The sequence below is a fragment of the Halichoeres trimaculatus genome, unplaced genomic scaffold (assembly GCF_033239565.1).
Source record: "Halichoeres trimaculatus isolate MK-OKI-2021-1 unplaced genomic scaffold, fHalTri1.1 fHalTri1_scaffold_2, whole genome shotgun sequence".
NCBI lineage: Eukaryota > Metazoa > Chordata > Actinopteri > Labriformes > Labridae > Halichoeres > Halichoeres trimaculatus.
Window position 1 is genome coordinate 26,693,158 of NW_027437180.1, and position 23,437 is coordinate 26,716,594.

The following is a 23,437-nucleotide window of genomic DNA, read 5'->3' on the forward strand; positions in this document are numbered from 1 at the left end:
GTGAAAAACTGTGGCTCCAGACAACACTTCAAACCAGCTGAGCTGAAACGGCAAAGAAAGCAACGCAAGCACAAAAGACAGTTTTGTCAAAGGGGGCTCTATTATACTGGTGCATATCTCCATCAGCCTCTTCTTATTCTTTGAAAGTCTATAGAAGTTTAAATATTGGAAATCTAACATACATACTGCGTGTCTCTCTTATATTATCGAGCTGCAAACCAAGTTTCCATAAAAAACATTAAAAAATGTGTTTAACATTTTGATGCAAGCACAAGTATTATAAGTCAGTAATTTTAAACAGAGCAAAATGTGAAATTTAAGTGTTTATTTTCAAAAGGCAAGCTAATATGCATTTTCATTTGTCAACAAAATACATACAAATGCACTGAAGCTGATATTCTTCATACAAGACATTTTTGCAAAGCCTCCGACACTAAAACAATAATTTATCACAAAAAATTCAATGCACGCCACTTAAACTCACCAGTAAGTTACATGTTAAACTTGCACATTCAATTCACTGCAAAAAAAGCATTAAAACACATACATTAGATTAATCTTATCTACCTTGAAGAGCCGTGACATTAATAAATCCCTTTTCAAATTTTAGTTCGCCAAAAGTGAAGAAAGTCTTATGTAGGGATTGGCCAATAGATCACAGTGTTAGGTTTTCAATCAAACGGTTCAGTTGTGTCCTTAAAAAAAGAAACAAGAGAAACACCCTGTCTATGTGATGACACATCTGTCTCGAAGATCATGAAATACTCTGATTTTCAGCAGCTCAGGTGGCAGACACAAACCTGTCCATATTCCCTGGGTATGTGGGGTGTCTCAAGTAGCCTCCGGTGCTGGGGATCGGACCTGCAGCTGTGTTATACTGGGGGAAAGAGCCCAGCTGTACCGGGGAGACTCTGTCGTAATGGTCCACGGGCTCTGCAGAGGAATGGAGGCGTCCCGTTGATACATACCCTTGGGTATGGTTCTGTCCATATGTGCCCTGATGGGGGTGATGGTGGTGTGGGTGGCCATTGGGAGTGGAGTAGGTGAACCCAGGATGCATGGAGGATCGGGATGACACAGCCCCTCCACATGGTTGACTCTGGAAACCAGGAGGTCCCAGGTTGCAGGGACTGGATCCATTTGGAATCCCCTCTGGACTGAAGCTCCGTCCGGGCTGCTGCATCACCTCTGACCCTTGACCTCCCAGCATGCTGGCTGAAGTTGGGTGTCCTATGAGGTTGTTGATGCTAAACATGCGGGGCTGACCAGGGGCAAACCCAGGGGGAGACGAAGAGGGGTAGTAGGGTGTTGGCAGCTGCTGCCCATAGGTGGGACTCACCGTCATGTTGGGGTAGACGGTGTTGGCGTATGCGGCTGATCTTGCAATCTGAACAGGAGAGAAAACTGGCGCCTCGTGGACGTATGAGTTGTAGGTGCTGAAATCACAGCGCTTGAACCTCTTTCTGCGTCTCAGGAAGCTGCCACTCTCAAACATGTCCTCCGCATTTGGGTCCAAAGCCCAGTAGTTGCCTTTCCCCGGCCGGCCTGGCTCTCGAGGGATCTTGATAAAGCAATCATTGAGAGTCAAGTTGTGGCGGATGGAGTTCTGCCATTTCTTTGAATTGTCTCTGTAGAAAGGGAAGCGTTCTGTGATGAACTTGTAAATGCCGCCCAAAGTCAGCTTTCGGTCAGGGGAGTTGGCGATGGCCATGGAGATGAGTGCGATGTAGCTGTACGGGGGTTTCCCTCGCTGTATTGGTCTTTTTCTCCTGCGGCCTCTGGGCTGCTCCTCTGTCTGTGGAGGAGGGTTGGAGGCAGAAAAGCTTGTGTCTGCCGGAGAGTCTTTTTCCACTTTGACCACTGGCATTGTCATTGATAAAAAAAAGGTAGTAAAATGAATTTCTGGTGAAGCAGTAAAAGTACTTCAAGAGTTTGGTTGAATGTTCCACTACCCTTCGAAAGATAAAATCCTTCACAGCTGATTTAAATACAACAACTGTGCCGAGTCGTCACATTTAATTAAAAAAAACTCACTGTCTCAGAGTCCAAATCCAGCTGTTTTTCAAATGCAGGGTTAAAACAAATCTTCTTTTCCAGAGCTCCCGTTTCATCAAATGCTGTTTTTCATTTCAGCAAGTTCCCGGTGTCTTTTCTGGTTAAGTTTAGGAGTGGAAGTGAGTGTGCCATGCATGTAGTTCAAGGTGTGTGTTAGTTAGAATGAGTCACTCAGCTTTACCTGAGCAGCTCTACTTTTACCAAGCACCTGAGGGGCCACACCCCCCTCAAGCATCACATGCTCTCAACATACCTGAGTGTCAGAGGGGTCTATTGTTCATGTCTGACCAAGTCTGCATGCTTTGGAGAACTTTATTTTGAGAGTTTTAATATATTTTAGATGTACTTGTTAAACATAGATGAAAGTTATCTTTTATTAAAATCAAAACTTCCTTTTGTTCAGTTTTTGTAAAGTCCTTTGGTTGAGGGATAAATTTAAAGGTGTAACACCAATAGCTTGAAGAATACAGGTGAGTTACCTTATTTTTATTTGCTTGCAGTCATCTCAAAGATTCTAAGTTGGTTGTTGCATATTCTCGCTAACTGAAATGTTCAAAATGAACACTGCCTCCTCTTAATATTCAAATATTCCTTGAAAGCTAACCTCAGTTATTTTAAAAAGTCTAAAATAGTCCCTGTTGTTTTGACGCTTAACACTAAAAGACCTCTTTAGTGGTAACTTAACCTATGTGTTGTTTTTCTATCTTGCTTCCTTGTTTTTTTTGTGCCAGTGGTTGGACCAGCCAGCTGTGTTAAGAGATGTAAATTTTCGCCAGACAAAGGCTGGCCTGTGATTTCAGCATGCAAAATATAGGCCATCGCCATAATCCCTCGACGCAACCCGAGAGACAGGAATAACAAACTCTCTGTGAAAATCCTTCATTGTTTGAATTGGTTTTGATTGTGACTGTCTTCAAGGAATTGGTGTTGCTACTTGCTGGTCGAGTTTATAGGACACAAGTGTTTTTTTGTTTGTTTATTTGAAGTGCAGAAATAGTTTCATGTATTTGACTTGGAACCCATCCTTTGATAATTTTATAATTGAAAGCTTTAAATGAACTAAACACTATTACATTTCACCAGCACCAGTGCCTGAGAGGTTGCTGAGCAGCCCTGGTGGTATGCAGTGCGGGGACTCCGCAGAGCGAGGGTTCACCACCTTAATCTCTTAAACAAACAGAGGAAAACACGGCAGCACACTCCCACCGCTCAACACCAGGCTGGGTGAACAACACGGGCATGTGTCAAAGCTAGAGCGCAGGTTTGCACACACAAACTCTCTGATGAAAGGTTTAGTCCTGTGGGAAGGGCCGTGACTGTGGTTGTCCCGCTGGACCTGCAATACCATTTTTACTCGATTGAATCTGGTGTTTGATGGGATCAGTGGCTGCTATAAGTTAACATAAAAGTGCTCAAATTTAGTTTAATCATTACAATGGAAAACAACAAAACGTATTCTTGTAATTCAAAAGCATAAAAAAAGACAGTAGGTAAAGACACAAATATAATACATTTTGATGCACATTTCAAATTATGAAAGTGTAACATAATATAAATAATCAGTTACTTTCATTAAAAATGGACAAATATTTCTTTAAGAGCATCACATGTTAAGTTTTAAATCCAAATGGACTACTCTTTGACAGCCTTGAACAAGCAATGAACAATGAACAAGCAACATCATAACAACAAAAATAACCCCTTAAAATGGTTTTCAAATTTTTTTTCATTTAAGACAATCAGAGAAATCATATTTATAGAAAGATAAAAACATCAAAGAAAAATTTTAAACATCAAAACACAGTTATATTGAGATAATTAGATGCTAAAATAAAGCAATACTGTGGAAAGAACCCAAACATCATTAAATATCCATAAGCTGTTTTTACAGAGAGGGAATTGATGTTGATGTTGATGTTTTAAGTTTTTCCTGATTGATCCTCTCTAGTGTGGAAGTCATGCAGATCTTTGTTATTCTACAAAAAGGAAGTCACCAATGCATTGTATCATTAAGACAACAAAAATGCAGTATAACAATAAATCGTAGAGAATAGTTGAAAATGCAAATCCTCTTGATGCTCAGTATCAGATAAAATTGTGGTGGGAAAAACTGCAACAAATAAGGTCACAGAGTTTGGGCGTGCAGAGAATCAACGGACAGTTAATATTCTATTTGCATTTAGTGTAATTATTTCACACCAAATCAATTAACATTTGATCTTGTCATCTTTGAGCAATAAATTTGAGCTGTGTTTCAAGAAGCAGTGCAAACACGGAGGATATATTTTTATTAGGAAATGGATTGTATCTACATGACTGTAATAGTGTGTTTGATGTGCGGTTACTTTGCCTCATCTTGTGACATGTGATGGACATACAGTGTAGTTTGCTGTGGACCTCACCCTTTGCCTAAAAAAGCTTTGTATGCTTTATTGCCCTGAACAATTAGAGGTGAGTAATTTCTCAGGTAGTCGTTGTTATTCGAGCCTAGGCACATTGTTGCCATAGTGTGCTTATGCATCACAAATTGGCAGGACCGCAGCATTTACTGTTAATATTTGTTCATGAGCCTTTTATCTCTTTGTTTGTGCTGGTGGATTAAAAAATCAACTTAGCCTGCTGAAAGGTGACCCCACTTTAAGCAAAATAATTTTATGATGTGTTGATGAGCTATGCTAGGAGATAGTTTTCATATAGAAATCAAAACAAACTCTCACTTTGTGAAATGAAAAAATATCAGACGAGCAACAATCTGATCACCTTAATATATTTAAAAAGCTGTTTCTTCTCTCCCTTTTTTATCGAAACTGCCTTACATTCAAGGTCTATGAAATTACATTTGCGTTGACCCAAATCTGTAATGTCTAAAGCAGTTTAACTTCTTATAGCTCATTGTTTTGATTTTATTGTAGTTTTTTGCTCTTACCACACGAATCATAAAGAAGAGAATTACCAAAATGAACCCACTTTGAAACTTTGCAAGAGGGCTTGGGCCTCAAAAAAACAAACAAAAATCTAAAGAGTTTGAAACTAAAACTGTAAGCTAAAGACATAAAATGTCAACAGAATAAACATGCAGTGTAACCAGAACAATTCCACAATGTTGTGTAAATAAAGCCATAATGTTACAAGAATGAAGCTGTAATGTTATGAAAATAAAATTGTTGGGTCACAGCCAAGAACTAATTTAAAAGAATGCTTAAATACCAATTAGGAGGATGTCAAAACATCATTGAGCCTCCTGCTCTTAAATGAGGAAAGTGATTACAGAAGCTAGCCCGTTAGCTTACATGTCTTAATAACACACTCCGTTTGTTGCAAAAGTGATAAAGAATCCTGATACCTGCTTAAAGTATTCTTTTGAAAAAAGAAAGTAAGAAAAACATATCTCAGTATAACTTTCCAGGTGTCCCCTCTGTACACTGTCCTCTTTCAGTTATCAGGACTGAACAACAATCGATCCATCCACCCATCTACCACTGCTTATCCAGTTCTTGGGTCTCCAGCCACTTCCACCAGCTCCTCCAGGGCAATACTGAGGCGTTCCCAGGCCATCTAACCGACAAAATTTCAAAATAATACAACCCTTATCTCTTAACATTGAGACTTTGTGTTATTTTTAAAATCTTATTTTTTATTGTTTTGTGGCTCTAAACTATCTGCCCATCATTCACTGGCTTGAATAATTTATAGCTATTGAGCCAGGCTTTTTCTTTTGTTGTTGGCAGAGACCAAAACTGAGCAAAAAAGAGGAGCGAATGTTGGATGTACATTTCGCGAATCAACACAAATCCAAAATAAAAGACTGTGTTTTTTAACGCCTTTTTTTTAGATTATTCTTTTTTTGTAATATATTTTTTTATTGTTCCATCTGATGCTACCTCCTGCAGGCTAAAAAGAAAATTCACTTACAAAATTAGCTGATGATGTCTGGAAAGAATCATTTAAGCTGATATCCCAATAACTAAATGACCTTATATTTTGTATTTTCCAAGACAAGAGAAGAAACCATACAATATTGTACATAGGAATTGCTGCACCCTTTTTTTCTGGATTTTTTTAAAAAAATTTTTTTAGCAAAATTGAAATGATCCGTTCTTCCACTTTCTTGTATTCTAATTCAGTTCCTCACTTGAAGTTTTTGAATGCTTCACTGTTTTAATCCTTTTACCTTGTGCTGCAAACCTTGCCTACTTTATGAAGTGCACTAGAGTTTAGCATCACTGAGTCATACGGTAGAGCTTCTGCTGCTAAGGGCCCTGGAGCCATGCATTGATGCAGCAGTGAGAGGCCTCCACCTGTCGATCATAGCACGCTTTGGAGACGCAAATGACGGCTGGAGGCCGGGACAGCTGCAGAGGAGCAAAGAGCTGCAGCCAAGGCAAATGAAGAGCTCTTCACTTTATGTCTCACGTATACTTTTGGCTGTGCCAGAGAGAAACGGCTTTCTCCAAACAAAGACAAACAAATTAGACATTTGAATTTGAACACTTGACTATAAGCATGTGAGAGCTGCACATTTTCACGTGTTGAAGAACTCAAGGACTACTATTAGACAGAAAGAAGGCTTGTGCTACCGTTTAAATAATAAAAAATACTTTTTTTTTTCCCATTCTTTTTCATTAATATATGTGTGTCAAAACTATTTAAGTTGGGTAATCAGACAAACTTAAGCCTTTGAGAAATTTTAAAGCCTTTTTGTTAAATTATTTCTAATGGGAAAACATAACAACAGAAATAAAATGTACAAGTTAAGCATTTGTTTATCTGAGTAACAAGGCCCTACATAAATGATCTTTCAAGGTTTGTAAAAAAGAAAAAAAGTATGCAGTTAGTACAAAAAAAATTAAGGGCCATATTTCATTCTTTTCTTTGCTTAATGATTCACACTGACAATTTTATAACCTTTCCTTGATAAAAGAGATAAATCAACACTTATTTGCATACTTCATTTATTCACATGTTTTTATTATAAGCGCACAGACACACACACACACACACACACACACACACACACACACACACACACACACACACACACACACACACACACACACACACACACACACACACACACACACACACACACACACACACATTGATTTAACGGCAGGCTTCCTTGGCACTGCAGTGCTTCAGTTATGTAAACTGGCCCGGGTTTAGAGCAAGTCAACCGTCAGAACTTTGCATCCTCACCAAGTCCCTGCAGCTGCAAATGCAAACATGAAGCCCTCACTTGCCCCACAGTGGTCTGACTGGGTCAGGAAACACACACACAAACACACACACAAGGAGATTCAAATTAGAAACAAGAAACTCTGTTTGACAACGTGATATCCACTCCTTAAAAAAAGGAAACTTTCTAAAAATATTTAAAGCATGCTTGTAAAAGTGTTTATAAGGTAGATCATGTTTTCATAGAAGATAGATTAGCAAGTAATAATAGTAACATTAAATGGCAGTTCTGAGTGTTAATGTTAATTAATGACAGTATGAAGAGGGGTAGCTTTTTGTGAACCATTTTTTTATTTTAGTGGCTTCAGTGGCATAAAATTTAGTTGAGAAAAATTTTCACTTTTTCTTTGTGCTTTCTTTTTGACACTCAAACCTTTACAGCCTTTCTTACTTTTATGTATAAATAAAGTAGCTTCAGAAACTCTCTCTTCAGTTTAACCCATAAAGATTGTTCTTCCTTCGAGCACAAGGCTACAATAAACCCTTGCTCCTTCAAGCCTTTTCAAGTGACACATTGATTTAACAAATTACTTTTTTTACAGCATGAATCCGCCTTAGGGCTAAATGTTCCTGACAGTGCTTTACTTGCATCTCTTTCTTCAGTGATCTTAAATTAATTAACACCTTAATTCATGTCAATCAATCATACGTATCTTCTGTGTAAACTGTAAGATTTTTATTTGATTACCGGGTGTGAACAACCCACAGAGATTGAATTACCTGCGACTCCAACACAGGTCTTAAGACGAGATCACGCCTCTTGAACAAGCGGTGGTGCTAAAAAAAAACAAAAAAACAGAGCGGCTTAATTAAGTTCTGTTAGACATGAGAAGGATGACTCAGGTTATCTGAACTTCTACACTTACATAGAAAGTGTAGCACATGCCTTTTTTAACATTATATTTATTCCGTGAATTAAAAAAAACACTTCTTTTCCTGAATAGTGTTTTGAATTCCTTTTTTTGTTTGGATAATTATGAAGAGAGTTTAATATCTACCACTGCCTGCAACCCGGTGGCTAAATGCTACTGCCATATATTTCAGTTGTACTGAACAATTTATCACCAATTGCAGTCAACCACGTCTTTCTTTAGAATATGGTAGACAACATATTTTTTAACTCCTGGATCAGAGATGGGCCAGAAACACTCTCACTAACATCTGTGAACACCTCTGACTGCTGTGGGACAAGAACACTGAGGAAAACATCAATAGGAAGAAATTGTGACTGTTATAAACAGGATACATGTAGTTACAAAAGATCATTAAGTTTGCATATTTATCGCTTATTTACTCCTGTTTCTTCCTCCTTGTGCAAATTTAGTTGTTGATCAGGCTTTTTAAGTATGACTCACACTGAATGACTCACCTGCTCCCTGATAGAGATGGTATCTCTCTCCAGCACTGTAACAGAGCTCACAATTATAGTCATGCCTGGTTACAAATGTCAGTGCATCAGTGTCAGTCAAGCTCTGTAAAGATCTATGTGTCAACACCTCAAAGATGTCTCAGCCTGCACAGAGGAGGCAGCCGCACACAAGCATTTTTTACCCCTGTTTGCACCTGAAAGGACCCTATGTTGCACAATAAGATCTCATGTTAGGATGGTTACAGGAGGCGAGCACTATTCTTTTTATTTTGTTCTACTTCATTAACATAGATTCATTTCTCTGTCTGCGCGTCTGCTGTCTGACAGCGAGGCCAGAGGGTGTGATGTTACCGCACAGAGCTCTGTGGGTTTGCCAAAAGATTTCCAATGAAGTCAAGATTTGGCTGTTTGGCTGTTTTCCCTTGAACCTTCAGTCAGTGGACACAGTGAGCTTAGATTTGAACTTAATGTTTTGCACTTTGTAGCACGTCTTCTCAGTATTCATCGTTTGATGTGTATTCTTGTACTTATATTGTTCGTAAAAGGCGCAATTTTCCATTCTTTCTGTTTTTTTTGTCCTATTTTTTCAAACTTATAGTTTTAGTTCTTATCTTAGGTGGTTGTTATTGTTCTATTTTTGTTACTGCAATGTTGGACTTTAATTGTTGTAAGCTGCTGTGACGCAAAAATTTCCCTCATGAGGCATCAAAAAAATAATATTCTATTCTATTGTAGACTATTTTTATTAAACCATTAGTCAATTTGATACTTATCGAAAGAGTTTAGATGCAGAAATTTATTCACCCTTTTTTTTATTGGAGGTTTTAAAAATATGGTAGTACTTTCATTAAGTGTCCATCTTAATGAGATATCATGCTATATTACCAAGATATCAAGAACCCCACAAATTGTTATAATTTCATCCAGAATGCATTGATAACTCAATTAGCTACCACCACAAACAGCCGTTAGCATCCAGCTACTTAGCTACGACATGAATACTAATGTACTATTACAGAGACAACAGCTAACAGCCTGTTAGCCAGCAAGGCACAACTATTGAAAGCAGCCATTGCTCTGTCTGAAAAACAAAACAAACAAACAAAAAAAACCTAGACATAAACCTAGACAAATTTGTTCTGAAATGCAAAATTTTAAATAAGACTTTTTAAAGGTGTACTTTTTTTATTTTACCTGTATTTCTCTTTGTAGAGTCTTTGTGCTAAACTAAGAGAAGGTTGCTCTCAATAAGACAGGTTGTTTTAAGCTAAAGGTTTAATATTTTCCTTTGATATGCTAATTTAGCACCTTGTTGATTGCTAGATGGCTTCCTCAATGATTATAAGGTTACTGCCCACAGCCTGATGGCAAGCTAAGCATACCAACTGATAATCATCTTGGCTAACCTGGTTCACACATTCACAAACTATGTCTTTTTTGTTAACAAGTGGGTTAAGGAAGAAATATTTGAGGGAAAACACATGTAAATGCTGATGAATTAGATGAGATAAAATTGATCAATATCAGGCATTAGGGTGCTGAAACTATATATTTACCTTATCACTGCTATTGAAGCAATAACCGTTGGTTCCTTTGTAAAAGATCTATCTAAACTTGATCACCACTGCTGCTTCGATAGCAGGTAATACAATATTTATTTGGTGTACAACAGGTTTTTGTGTGTCATTGCTGGCAAGCTTTCACCGCCCACTAAATCCTCTGATTCCTAAGCAGGAAGATGCAGGTATTCATCCAGTGTCCACTCATATCCTTGAGCACAGACTTGTGTTTTCTCAGCTGTCAAACTCCTGACATGTCTTTTTAAGCTTGGCAGATGAAGGACTCACTGAAAGGGGCCTTGGCTCTGGAAATGCATGTTTGTCATTGTATTGAAATTGAAGCTGTTGATTTTTCATAATACGAAGGGATGATTGATTTCTCTATAAATGAATCACTTGCAGTAAGTCAGATCTGAAAAGAAGTAATACCACCCCATGTGATTCACGAATGAACTCTTTGCAGTTCACAGACTTTTCAGAACATATAAATACAGTAAAATATATATATGATTTTTTTTGCAGGCATTTTGGTTGTACTGGGGGCTGTACAGCAAAAAGTTCCATGTTCGATAGCCTGACTTGGCAGGAGCCTTTCTGTGTAGATTTTGCACGTTTTTCCTTATGCATCGTGGATACTCAGCCCCCTTCCACATTCCAAAAACATACTTGTCAATTTGTCAGTCTAAACTGTCTGTAGTTGTGAGTTTGTTTTGTCTCTGCATGCTGTTCCTTTGATAGACAGAGACCCGTCCAGGGTTTACCCCTCCTCCCTTCCAACGACAGCTTGGATAGGCTCCAGTCCCCCTGCAAGCCAAATGAGAAACAGTGATGTAGATTGTTGATAGATGGATGGTTGCAGTGGAAAAACTGCACAAACGTTGACCAAACCATCTTTTTCTTATATATGAAACAGAAAATAATGGTAAGATAGACAAAGCCCTGTATCACAGAAGAATTATTTCTCTTACCTAGCAAGGCCTCCGGGTGCCACAGGCACAGTGCTGCTCCACTTTGAAACTTGTCTTTGCATTTCTGTGTGAGCTGTAGTTTGTTTAGTACTCCATTGTTATTTTAGAGCTAGATGACAGTTCTTTGAAGGTCCAAATAGGCTTATTGGAGGCTGCCACACATTTTGTTTACCAACCATTATAAATCATTATTGGGTTTATTTTTAATTTCGGTTACATTATTATGATTATTATCTCTTCCAGGGTTATTAAAGCTCTTTAGACTGAAGTTAAAAAAGTCATGCAAGGGCATAACATCATGCATGACATGACTGGGAGACTAGAGCGTGACCACTCAAACAGGATGTGGTGTAGAGCGGTCCACTTGTTAGAGAGTGTGTGCCTGGAAAAAGAGGGAGAGGTAGCCATGTGCTGGGTGTTGCAGATCTCACGCATACCTGTATGTGGGCTGTTCAGAGGGAGGTTGCTCTTCTGACTCAGCCTCACAGGGTAGTCGGCCAAGTAAGACAGAGTGTAAGAGAAATCTAGACTGGTATGCTGCTTCTTTTCAGTGCCACCTGTGTGTCTGTTACTGTGGGATTTGTACCTTCTCAATCACTGACACATGTGGATTATCTGTACTTAAGGCAAAAAGCCAATACAAGCCACATCTTGTGCGCGAGCAATCAGGCACTAAAACGCAGCATATCTTCCTCTTTGTGGATCGAGTCTGCTACAGATCTGCTACCTGTATAATTGCTGTAATTAGACCTGCTGAAGAATGTTATTTTAGTATAACTCCTCCCAAGTGTAAATGTAATGTATTTTTACAGACACCCTGGAGGAGTATTGTCTTAAAAAAGGTTTTAGGTCAGTGTTGTGTCTGACATAATGTGGATTTATGTTCCTTGTACTTAGCAGACTGGATGATAAGTGGTCTTTGTGGTTTTCTCAAGAGGTGCGCTGTGCTTGTGCTTGGCAGAGATTAGCCAAACTCAGCCATGAACCCGGGTCAGAGGTGACTCAACTTTTGAGGAATGAGAAAGTGAGAGAAAGGAAAAACTACTAAACAATGCTATTAATTAACACTGTGTGTGCATTTTTATTTCATTTTTTAAGATACCTGGGAAAGAAGTAGATGTAAAACATTTGTGTTGTAGCGCTCAAAGCAACTAAATTTATATTATAGACATTACAAGCTACCAGCTATCCAAGAACTGTGTACATTAGTAAACCTTTGGGTGTCACAGAGGGCAAGCATTGGTTCACGACTGGTAGATTAAAAGTCCACAGTGGGTACACTGACAAAGACATACAACCATTTACAATTGCAATGACAACAACGGGGGAAACCCTGGAGTCCCTAGTTAACCCAACCTGCATGTCTTCACGCTGCAGGAGGAAACCCACTCTGGGACAGGGCATGTAAATTCAACACAGAAGAGCCTCTACAAGCTGGCAAGTTCAAACAGAGCACCCATCATTAATCCAAATATCAACAAATCAAATGCACCTAAAGCTTATGAGATACAGATGTTATTTATGGAGTGTAATTTCATAAGCTTGTCTAAAGAATATTTCTGGCTCAGGAAAACTTGTCAGCTATTTTATTGAGTTCTTAATGTTGAGAATTTTATCACGGGGAAATCAAGAAATCAAAGAGAAAAAAGTGGTCAGCTGTTTTTAGATGTTTCAAATTGACTGTTTAGCTAAACAAATCTGAGCTAAGATGGTAAATGTAAGCAGTTACATTTACCAAGCTTTCTTAATAATCACCTGGGTGTGTTAAATTCTTGAGTCATAACCCCATCTCAGTTGGTTTTATTATCATTGTTGTGAAGCCTCACATGTCATATCAAATCAATCTGCAGAAAGGAGATCTGACACATACTTCTACCTGTTGACACTCTGGCAACAACAATGGTTTCACTTAGCATGAAAATGTTATGGCTCATCAGCAAAGACCCACGTCAAGCAGGTGTTGCAGTGGTTCTTCCAGATGTTGGGGGTAAGCTTGTAGCTTTGCTCTGCGAGGGGATGCAGTCAGCTGACAAAATTTCTAATGTACTGGAAATACATCCGACCGGTCAGGAGCAGCTGATTGGCTCCCCTGCTTCACTGTCCTGAAATTTGGAATTATTTCTCAACCAGTTTTGTGCCTTAGAAATAACAAGCCTTGGAGTATGCAGGCCTTATTTACACTGCTTGCTATGCATTATCCCTTACATACTCTCTCCAAATAGAGTTCACAGAAGTTCCATATGAGTGTCTCACTGTACAGTAAGTGCCCAATGGCAAGGCAAAACCAAACCAAGTTGGTCACAAAAAGAGAGACTGTGTAATACCGGGATGTAGTTTGGGACCCTGAATCTGCAGGTGTACATTAGTAAAGTACATGCATGCATGAATTGAAAGCAAAGACTTGAATGTGTGTTGCATACTGTTCATCTGTGTGTGTGTGTGATCTGGGTTGCTCTCAGAGGTTAATAAACTCAAGCACTCTCACTCTGTCATGCATAAAGAGGCTTCCTCTGCACAATGGCGGTGTGATGGGTGTGACTGTCTCCGGGATTAAAGACGGAGAATAGATTCAGAAACTGACAGGTTTCACTGCTTCGCTTGCTTGCTCTTTATCAATGCTCCTCCTTAGCACTGGGTGAAGATACCAACAGAATCCTTTGCAGTACATATTATTTCTCTTTCTTAAGTCTTTAAAAAAAAAAAAAATTCTAAGAGATGCCAGATTCGATCCTATATGAATTCATTTGTTACCCCCCTCAGGTCGATTTATTTGTTTGTGTACCAACTTTTTGTTTGAGACACCATTTGAATGGACAAATGGATTTGCACACCAAATGTTGTCCCATTGAACTGTTTTGCATGCAGTGCGGCTGGCCTTAGCACCATTTGACATGGGAGCTCTTCTCTTAGCCTCACTGTCGCTTTACACTTGGAAGCCTTTAACGTAATGAACCAGTGTTTGTGAGAGTTTATGAGTAGGAATTAGGCTGCAGGGCTGCCAAATTATATTGCCCCAAAGCTCACTATACATAAATATCCCAGTGTAGTGGAGGGTGAGTTGTTTTGTTTCAGATAAGTTGTTAAACATTGTAACAGCTGCATAAATCTGCCACTCGGTGCTTTAAGTGAGTGTTTCCCTGATGATATCATAATATAAACCTGATGTATAATTGCCAGGTTTGCCCACTGTAACCATTTAGCTATGTAAGGAGGAATTCATTCAATTAATTATTTTAATACATGTAATTTTAGTCCTGAATTGGTATTTTTTTAATCTGTGATACACATGTGTTAAAGTGTTAAATTTTATTCATTGATTTAAATGAATTTCCACAAAACACCTCTAAACTTTATGGTACATAAAGCATTTTTGAAATTGATGAAGACTCCCGAGCTAATTTTTGATTCTCTGAGGGACTTTATCAGAACCATTCAAGGCAACATAGTGTTTGGTGTAGGCAGCTAGGCCAGGTTGCAAGTTCCAACATCCTATTTATGGGGCTTTTCATTTCTCATATTTGGAAAGATATTTATATGACACTTACCATGAGTATATAATGTGTTTAGCCTTCGGTTTTAAGGAAATAGCAAACAGCAGAGTGTTACACATGAGCAGCAGCCATCTTGTTTGTTTACAAAAATGCCTTACAGGCAGTTACAACAGCCCATTTTAAACTCACAGCAGTGGTTAAGCTAACTTGGAAAAGGGCAGCTGGAAACCTGTAGAAACGAAAGGTTACCAGACTCATCTCCCAGAGCAAATACGTCAGGTTTCTAGCTGTACTGTCACTGTATGGTTGCTGTGTACTCTGAGGATAGGTGACAGACAGAGAGTAAGGAGTCACCAGTCACTTAGCACAGACTAACAAATTGTTCCCTTTGTGAGCTGGAAATCATTATGCAACAGTTCTCCAGGTAAAGCTCACAGAAAGGGACGTAAAGACTTTGAAGGTTCATGTTTGTTTTAGTTGCAAAAAACACAAGGTCTTTCAGAGCAAAGCTCTCACTGAAACTGTTTGTCCAGCTGATCAATTGATCAACTGAAACTTGAAAGCTTGAAAACTTGCTAAATTGGTAAAATAATTTATCTATTTTTTTTTTCACGTCATGATAGGATGAAGCTGTCAGTTTTGTGGCTTTGTGGGCTTTTGGGCCATCATTTCAACAGCTCACTTGTCATGAGAAACTGTACTAAAATATTTCAGGTATGTGATTTAAAAAGTTTATTATGATGGTTTCAAATATCAAAGGCTGCAGCTGCAATAGCATCTTGAACTTCACCAAAACTTTAACATCACACCAAACTGTGTTCTTAATAACACAAATAGATGTGAAGTAGGAGGTTTGACAAAGGTTTGGATTGAAATAAAGTTGGCAAGGTAAAAGAAAAAAAACCCAGATCTTGATACTGAACATTAACTCTATTTAATTCCTAAGGATTCTACCAAAGTGGTCCCTGTATCAACCCTGTTTGAGTCAAAGTGCACTATTAAAGGCTAAGTTCCTCATCAAAAGAGGAGACACACACACACACACACACACACACACACACACACACACACACACACACACACACACACACACACACGCACATACTTCTCAGCAGATAAATTGGGGTAAAAAAACTGGGTTTTGTGACATTATTTTCAGACTTTTTCTGTTAGTTTCCAGCAGGTAAGCCTGAGTGACAGAGACTCATGTGCGGTGCACAGCTGATGGACGAGCATAGTGTCAGATCCCTATGGACCCTCATGGAAGAACTCACAAATATGCAAGAACACACACATATACACACTGCTCCATACTGGCACTCACACTCCTCTCTGAGTCCCGCCCCCTCTGTATCTCTCCTCTCCCACTCTGTGAGATGGTGTTTAGCTGCCTGACCTGTCTTACTGCCTCATTTGTCATCTCCAATCACTGGCTCTTTGAGCGCCTCTGACAGACGGGGGAATTAGCTGCCTCTGTGTGGTGTTGAGAGCTGGGCTTTCCTGCTGAATAGAGAAACTATGTATGAACGCCACGGGAAAACATGTAATGACACACACTGGCACACTCCCACCAACAGCTGCTCCTCACACTGACACTGTGCGTGTATGTGTGTGTGTGTGTGTGTGTGTGTGTGTGTGTGCTCTCAGTAACCGTCACAGGTTTATTTTCATTGATTTGATTTAATTTCTGTCCACACTACTTTTCCTTTCTCCTTAGATAAACCCCTAATGTCTTTGATAGACACTTTACTCTGTATTTGTAAAAGCAGGATTAAAAAAAGCATCAGTGGATGAGAAACATTTTCACAGCCTACACTGTAAACAGGCTGCACTGGGGAAATTCTTTTATAGGAGTATACAAACCAAACAAAAATAAAGCAATAATGCAGTGATAGCATTAGTTTTTTAGAACATATATTTATATTACTGATCCTAACCTAACCTAACCCTATGCAATGTTGATACAATGTTTCTCAATAATGTCATGTTTTCTAATATTTGAATTGTTGATACTCTCACACATATGTTAAATAAAAACATTATGTCTAGTTTTTAAATTTTAAATCAATTTCATAAATTGCTGAATTGTTCATAAAAAGGTAAAATTTGATTATACCTTAAATAGTTACATTTTTTCAGTCTTACTCTTTAGAATTAAGTGACCTTTCAATGACACGTTTTATTTTTTTAAACCATTTTTATTTATACTGAAAGTAAAAAATCAAAAAAAAAAATCTGTATGTAAAAAAAATTACACAGCCTCAAAAATTAACATTAAAAATGTCTTCTTAAAAAATAGCATCCTTTAAATTTGATTTAAAAAAATTGGCACTGCAGGGCTGCTGAAGTTTTTCGGTAAATGATGGAAATTCTAGGTTTCTCATATATTACATCATGAAATTATAAGATTTTCAAAGTCCCAAAGTGTCCTAAAAACGTTTTGCTCAAAGTGAGTATTTAGGTCATTTTTTGGAGTGTACTCAGTTTTATAGGGCTGTATCTGGTCATGTATTACACACAGTGGTATAATTACAGTATGTTTTACATGTGTGAGCGAGCAGTAGAACCAGTTTTGATGTACTTTAGGTTGTGGGTGGGACCTGGGTTTGATACTTTTTGTTCTCAGACCTTGCTGAATGCACAGGACATGTCTGGAACTAGTGTGGGTGTCTTGCGGTTTGCAAGAAAGCAGATGCAGCCCACCATTCATGCATTAAGAGTTGTGGCTGATTCAAGTGTCAGATATGATGGAGTGGCTGCCAGTTTTATCTTGCCGTGGCTGGATGTTGCTGAGTGGCTGACTGAAGTGGAGCATCGCTCCTCTTTACACGCAAACCAAGTAAATCGTTGAAATTAATTCAACAACCTGCTTGTAATTCTTAGACACCGGCTGGTTTAACTTGATTCTCACAATAAAAGCTTTGCATACTCTGGTTGAAAATACAAAATAATCTTTATTTAAAAAGCACAAGCCTCTGATAAACAACCAGCTGTTCTAAAAGACCTGAGTCAACAGTGGCCAAGGATCACTTCGTGTTTAAACACAACAGATGAAGTTTTTAGAAGTGATCCGCTGATAAAAGTGTGTCAGTGAATGTAGCGGTGGACAGACAGTGTGATGGCCAGACACAATGGGAGTGAAGGATTTCAGGAAAATGAGCCGCAGCGTCCGAGCAGGCCACCCACCAGGAGAGGGGCTCTGAGGAATGCTTTTTACTGGATTGCTTGTCTCGTCACCCCCTCTTCCTCCTCAGACTTACAGAGTGAGTCTGTGTGTGTGTGTGTGTGTGTGTGTGTGTGAGAGAGAGAGAGAGTGTGTGGGCATGTGTCAGGAGACACATCATTACGCTCCGTGTTAGAGGTGTGTGTGTGTGTTGTCAACATGTTTTTGTTTTCCTGGAAATGGATTTTCTGCAGATACTGTGACCTACAGTGTTGTGGTTTTCAGTTTTTGTTTTGTTTTTGTAGATGATTACCCACTGAGATAATTTGAGGAATGACAGCACATCAACCTATTTTGCATAGTTTGCATCAATGAGATAATTTTTGTCAGAAATCAGGAAAATGTGCTACAGAATGTGGTAATCTGTTGTTTATTTACACTCTGAATTACTCTAAGTACTGTATAAGATGAACTCCCTTAAATTACTTTATCTGGGGTGATCTGCAGATTTGTTACATGGTGCGCTCTGAGCTCTTTTTGTGAGTTTTTGGAGTAGGATAGTTGGACCTAAGCAGAACATTTTAACTTATTTGTTTGCAATTTGTTGGTAATTGGTCTAAATTCTCAAGGCTACTTCTGCACCAGTGATTCATCTGATTCTCCTACCAAACTATCTGAAGTAAAATTGTAGTGAGAGTAATGTAGGTACCAGAAGCTTTAATGATGCAGAGGATCAGCAGGTAAAGTAAAAAGTAACATCTCAGGTTACGCTGCATCATTTTTTATCCTCTCTTGGAATCCTATTTATTGCAGGTCTATAGAAAAAGATGTACAGCCAAATCTTGCCTGGGAAAAAAATCATTCTAAATTTATCTCAGATATGAAGATGTGAGACTTATGATAATATTCCTTCTTTGCTGTGTTGTCATGATTTTTTATTTGTGCCATCTCTAGTAAACCTTCATATCTAGAGTTGGAAAGAGGGCCCCACTCTGAGCACCTTGAGTTGCCACCAGAGGGAGCTTCCCCCCTGCTCTCAGCTGTGGCGAGCAGCAGAATGAACGAGACAGATAGCTGGCACTGTTTCATAAACAACATTAAGCAGGAGACGCCCTGTATCCACAATATCCACCTGTACACATACGACAATGCCAGTTACTGTGGTTAATATAAGTGTTTGTGGATTCATCTCACCTGCATTATGTCAAACAAAGTGCTGGCTGTGTCTATATTTGCAGTTTTGTGTGGAGTTCAAGGCCACAGGGTGTGTGACTATGAGGGTGACATGCTCTGATGCTGTTCAAAGACCACAATGACTTAGTCTGTGGCCTCCCCAAAACTGGACCGGTGTCAACGCGGCAGAGCTGTGTGAGTGTGATATGTGTGTGATGTGTGTGGCAGGGCAGAGGCAAAGCTGGGGTTGAACTGTGTGCATGACACAGGGTGTAGCCAGATTGATGGTGGTGACAGATAACGGGTGGGGACCTCAAGGTGTCACGTCTGATGTTAACTGTCATACAGTTAAAACCACAGCTGCCTTATCAGATTGTCAAACACTGTGCCCATGTGATGCACAAATGCAGAATAATCACACTTTTCAACCATACTTTTATGAATGAATCATAAGGACCCTGGACATCTGTTTATTGATGGTTAAATTTGCACCTTGATATTAATACTTTTGCACACTTCACTATATTTTACCCTGTGTGCAGCACATTGGCCTCTCTGGAGTGAATACTTTTAACTTGCATCAATTTTTATATCCTTGTGCACAGCACTTTATTTTTAGCTCATGAAGCATACACAAAATGTTCAAGCAAAAATGCACTTCAGTTTATCAGAGCCTGAAACTTTGATAGTTTTTTTAAATAATGCAAAATATGCACTTACTACTCCTTCGATAATTAAGCTAATGGACGGATCAAAAATGTTGAATTTACATAGCTATTTCCAGTTTTTCTCCCATTCCTGAAATTTAAGATTACAAATAAAACAAATCAAAATCATTTCTTTCATATTTAGGTGATATTTTCAGGACAACAGCATGAATACACTATTATTTTATTCCTCCTTTCAAGATTTTAGGAAAATAAAAGCTAAGGAGAGGATAGTACAGTAAGTATAGGCCTAATCAAGTTTGATGCTGAAAATGTTCACTGGTTGTGTGACATTGACATTATTAGTATCAATCAGATGTTTAAGTAAAACAAAGTCAGTTAATCATCTTTGTGAATATGTTGAAGAGGTCAGAAGTTGAGCATATTTCTCCGGTTTAAACTATTTTCCAGTAGATTTCTTTACTATTTTCAAATTGGAAGGATGTCCTGCTTTGTCAGCTTACATGTTTAACTACAAAGTTATATGACACTTTACCTGTCACAGTTTGTCAGTAACATGTACACAACCCCACAGAACATTATGTACTGCATCTTTGAGTCATGTTTACGACAGCATTTCTATTCTTGATTTGTACAGGTTGTGTATTCATACATTCATATCTCTAAAAGCCTTTAAGACGCTTGAAGCTGCAGTCATGACTTTGATAATGTTGCTTTAACAGGATTTCTGAGGCATTTCTGCTTTCTCAGAGGTAGCATAGAGATTTTTTTACCTGACCTATTTTCCTCTGGTTGGATTCTTGCAGGAGGACATCACTCCACCAGAACAATAAATAATGCAACTATCGTCTTGCTGCGCTGCCCTGCAGTGTCTATGCTACGCCCTGAAACCACCAGCTAAAGATAGAGTGGAGGTTAACTAGATAGGAAAAAGCAAATGGTTTTGAAAACAGATTTCTGTACGAAGAGGGCACACAAATCCTGTATTGCATGCATCAGTGAAGAAAAACACATCAGGACAATAACCATTTCTCTGTATTTATTTGAATAAATTACGTTGACTTATCACATTTTTTTCTTTACGTCAAGCATACAGTCTTAGAATCCAGTGCAAGAATAAAAGAAAAACAAACAGAAAAGAAACAAACAAAAGAAAAACAATCCAAAGACAATCATGTGCAGCACAGAGAATCCCTCCTTTCACATTGCTTCTGGATAATATACTGTATATATACATCTATACTGTTAGAGTATACTGTAATCACAATTACAAAAATAAGATACGTTACTGTTGATGCGCAACTATACACACAAGGTGAAAACAAAAACACAGAAAAGCTGTACAGTCCTCATTGAGGGCAAAGATACACACGATTGTTTAAAAAAAAAGTGAAAGAAAAAATGGGAAGGAGTTATGTCACCTTTAAAAAATAAATACATTACCTTCAATTTTTACCATTATTCTCCCCTAGCCAATATAGAGTACTGTCCAATAAAGTTGTGCTTCCTTTAAAAAAACGACACTGAGTGTGAGGTGATTTTGCATCATTTATTGTAAATCTACTGAATCTGATGAAGTCTGTGGATCAAAGAGACATCATGTTTTTCTTTTAATGTTGAACAATGTCAGAGACAGTACACCATAAACACCTCAATGTCAGAGGTCCTCTGCAGCCCCGCCCCTCTGCATTATTACACGTGCAGTATGCAGACCCCTCCCCCCAAAACAAGCACAATATTACCACAAGACGGGTGAAAAAAAAAAAAAAACTAAAAAACAAACAGAGTGCTGCACAGATGATTGTGCAGGATGATGAATACATTTTTGAAATAACAGAGAACAAAACCCTGGGATTATTGTGTTTGGCTACAGCTTGTAAATTCTCAGCTGACCAAAAGATGATTTGTAATCACTGAAGCTGGTTTGATTTCTAGATTTTCAGACAGAGATGGAAAAACACACACTCAGTACTGCCTCAACCCTACAGCTGGTTGGAAAAATGAAACAGAGTGTTAGAATTAGCATTGTATCTGAAGTCTAACATTAAATAAAAAGACTAAACCAGCGGCTTTTCATCCATTATAGGTAACTGGGTTCTTTTTTTGTTTAAGTTGCAAAAGATTTTTACCAACACAGAACAAAAAATGACTTTTCATTCCATTAGGCCATTTGTGCACATCTGTTTCAGTTTCATCTCAATCAATGGCTTATAGACAGCTAAACTATGGAGTACTAATCCGACTAGTAGGGATGCAGCAGAAAAAGAGCTTCAGCTGCAGAGAAACTTTTGCCCCTAAGAGCAGTTAAGACCTATAAGTTATTATACCACAATACATCAACCATTTGTCACACAAGCTGCTGATAAAATACACGTTGGAGGATTAGAGTTTTCTTACATCACTTCAAACAGGTTAAACTGCACAACTTGTGGTTCTGCAAATCAAGTCATCACTCCACGAATCACTGGCTCAGATAGGAAATGTCACATACTTAAGAATACAGTTTTTCTCCTCCTGATAAAAATACCAGAGAACTAGAGATTGCAAGCTTCACCCTGATGAATCCGACAGATTTACTGACATTTACAGTCTAGAAATCTTGAAGCTAAAACAGGAGTCGATACAGGTTTTTGCAGGTAACTTTGGTATCTAAATCACTCAGAGGCATATGTAGATATGTAAAAACAAAACCATGGGTAATCCTGTTTTTTCCTTGTTTTAACAGTAAGATATGGATCCATCTACGACTTTTTTCAAAACTCTGGTTGAAAGTTGACAGACATCCTTTAGACAGAGTTTTTGAGCATGATAGGACGTAGTTTCCCCAAAAACTGTCCTAACATGCCAAACATCCTAAATGCAAGTACCGATTAAAAAGAAAGAAAAAAAAGAAATAACTAAATAAGAACTAAACTCCTCTCAACATATTTTTTTGCAAGATAAAACATTAACACTTGAAACCATGCTTGACCTAGAGTTTCTAAGGAACATGAAACACGTGGACCAATTTCTCTTTTTCTAGTATGTGAGAGAAAAAGTGTCTATCTACTGTAGAGGTTCCAACAAAGTACAGTGGATGAGAGAAATAGTTGGTTCTTTGTAAATCTGTTAATCTGATAAACTCATGAGGGACTGACAGCCAAAGTAAACAAAGACAAAGCCGGACAGAAGTTGATTAAAATGACTGGAAGCCTGAAAGAACCTCCTTGGACTAAGGGCAGCAACGACATCAATGCAGATATTTCTTCACTTTAAGTTTCTACACTCACTTGGTGCATACTTTCTTTAATTTTTTATCATTCTTTGCTTGTTATTGTGTTGTTGCTGTATGCCTCCTGTAAAGTGGAGTGCAGGTGGTTTAGTAGGAATGTTTAGGAAAAGATTACTGGGAACACTGGAGGGAGGAACTGAACACTTGGATTCTTTCACCACCTTTGCAGATAGCTCATACTGGCGACGTCCTAGTGAGGCAATGGCACCAGGATATCCACATAGTTGATGGGGAAGAAGCCAGAGTTGCCATGCAGCATCCCTTCATACCAGTTATCATCGATCTTATTGGTCAGGGTGATGATGTCGCCTTCCTTGAAGCCTAGCTCACCTTCATTCTCAGGGTCGAAATCGTAAAGTGCACGACAGCAGGGCTGGTCCATAGGGGCTGCAGGGAACAGAGTTAAAAAAGTTAGAGTGGAGTCCAGAAGGGGGAGAAGATGATTGCATTTAGGAAACAGAGAACTTTTCACAAGGAAAGCTTGT

The 23,437-nt window shown here is 38.6% G+C and overlaps 2 protein-coding genes across 3 annotated transcripts in view; both read right to left on the reverse strand.

Annotated features, from left to right (window-relative positions):
- Positions 1-781: 781 nt before the first annotated feature.
- foxe1 (forkhead box E1) lies at positions 782-1,873 on the reverse strand. Its single transcript, XM_074682612.1, has one exon. The coding sequence runs from the start codon at positions 1,871-1,873 to the stop codon at positions 782-784; it is 1,092 nt and encodes a 363-aa protein (XP_074538713.1).
- An 18,832-nt stretch (positions 1,874-20,705) lies between these two features.
- sh3gl2a (SH3 domain containing GRB2 like 2a, endophilin A1) overlaps positions 20,706-23,437 on the reverse strand; it is a 38,604-nt gene continuing 35,872 nt past the window's right edge. For both annotated transcript variants that reach the window (XM_074697232.1, XM_074697252.1), the window contains one exon: positions 20,706-23,339. In XM_074697232.1, the coding sequence (XP_074553333.1) occupies positions 23,143-23,339 (197 nt within the window). In that variant the 3' untranslated portion in view covers positions 20,706-23,142. The remainder of the gene's footprint in view (positions 23,340-23,437) is intronic.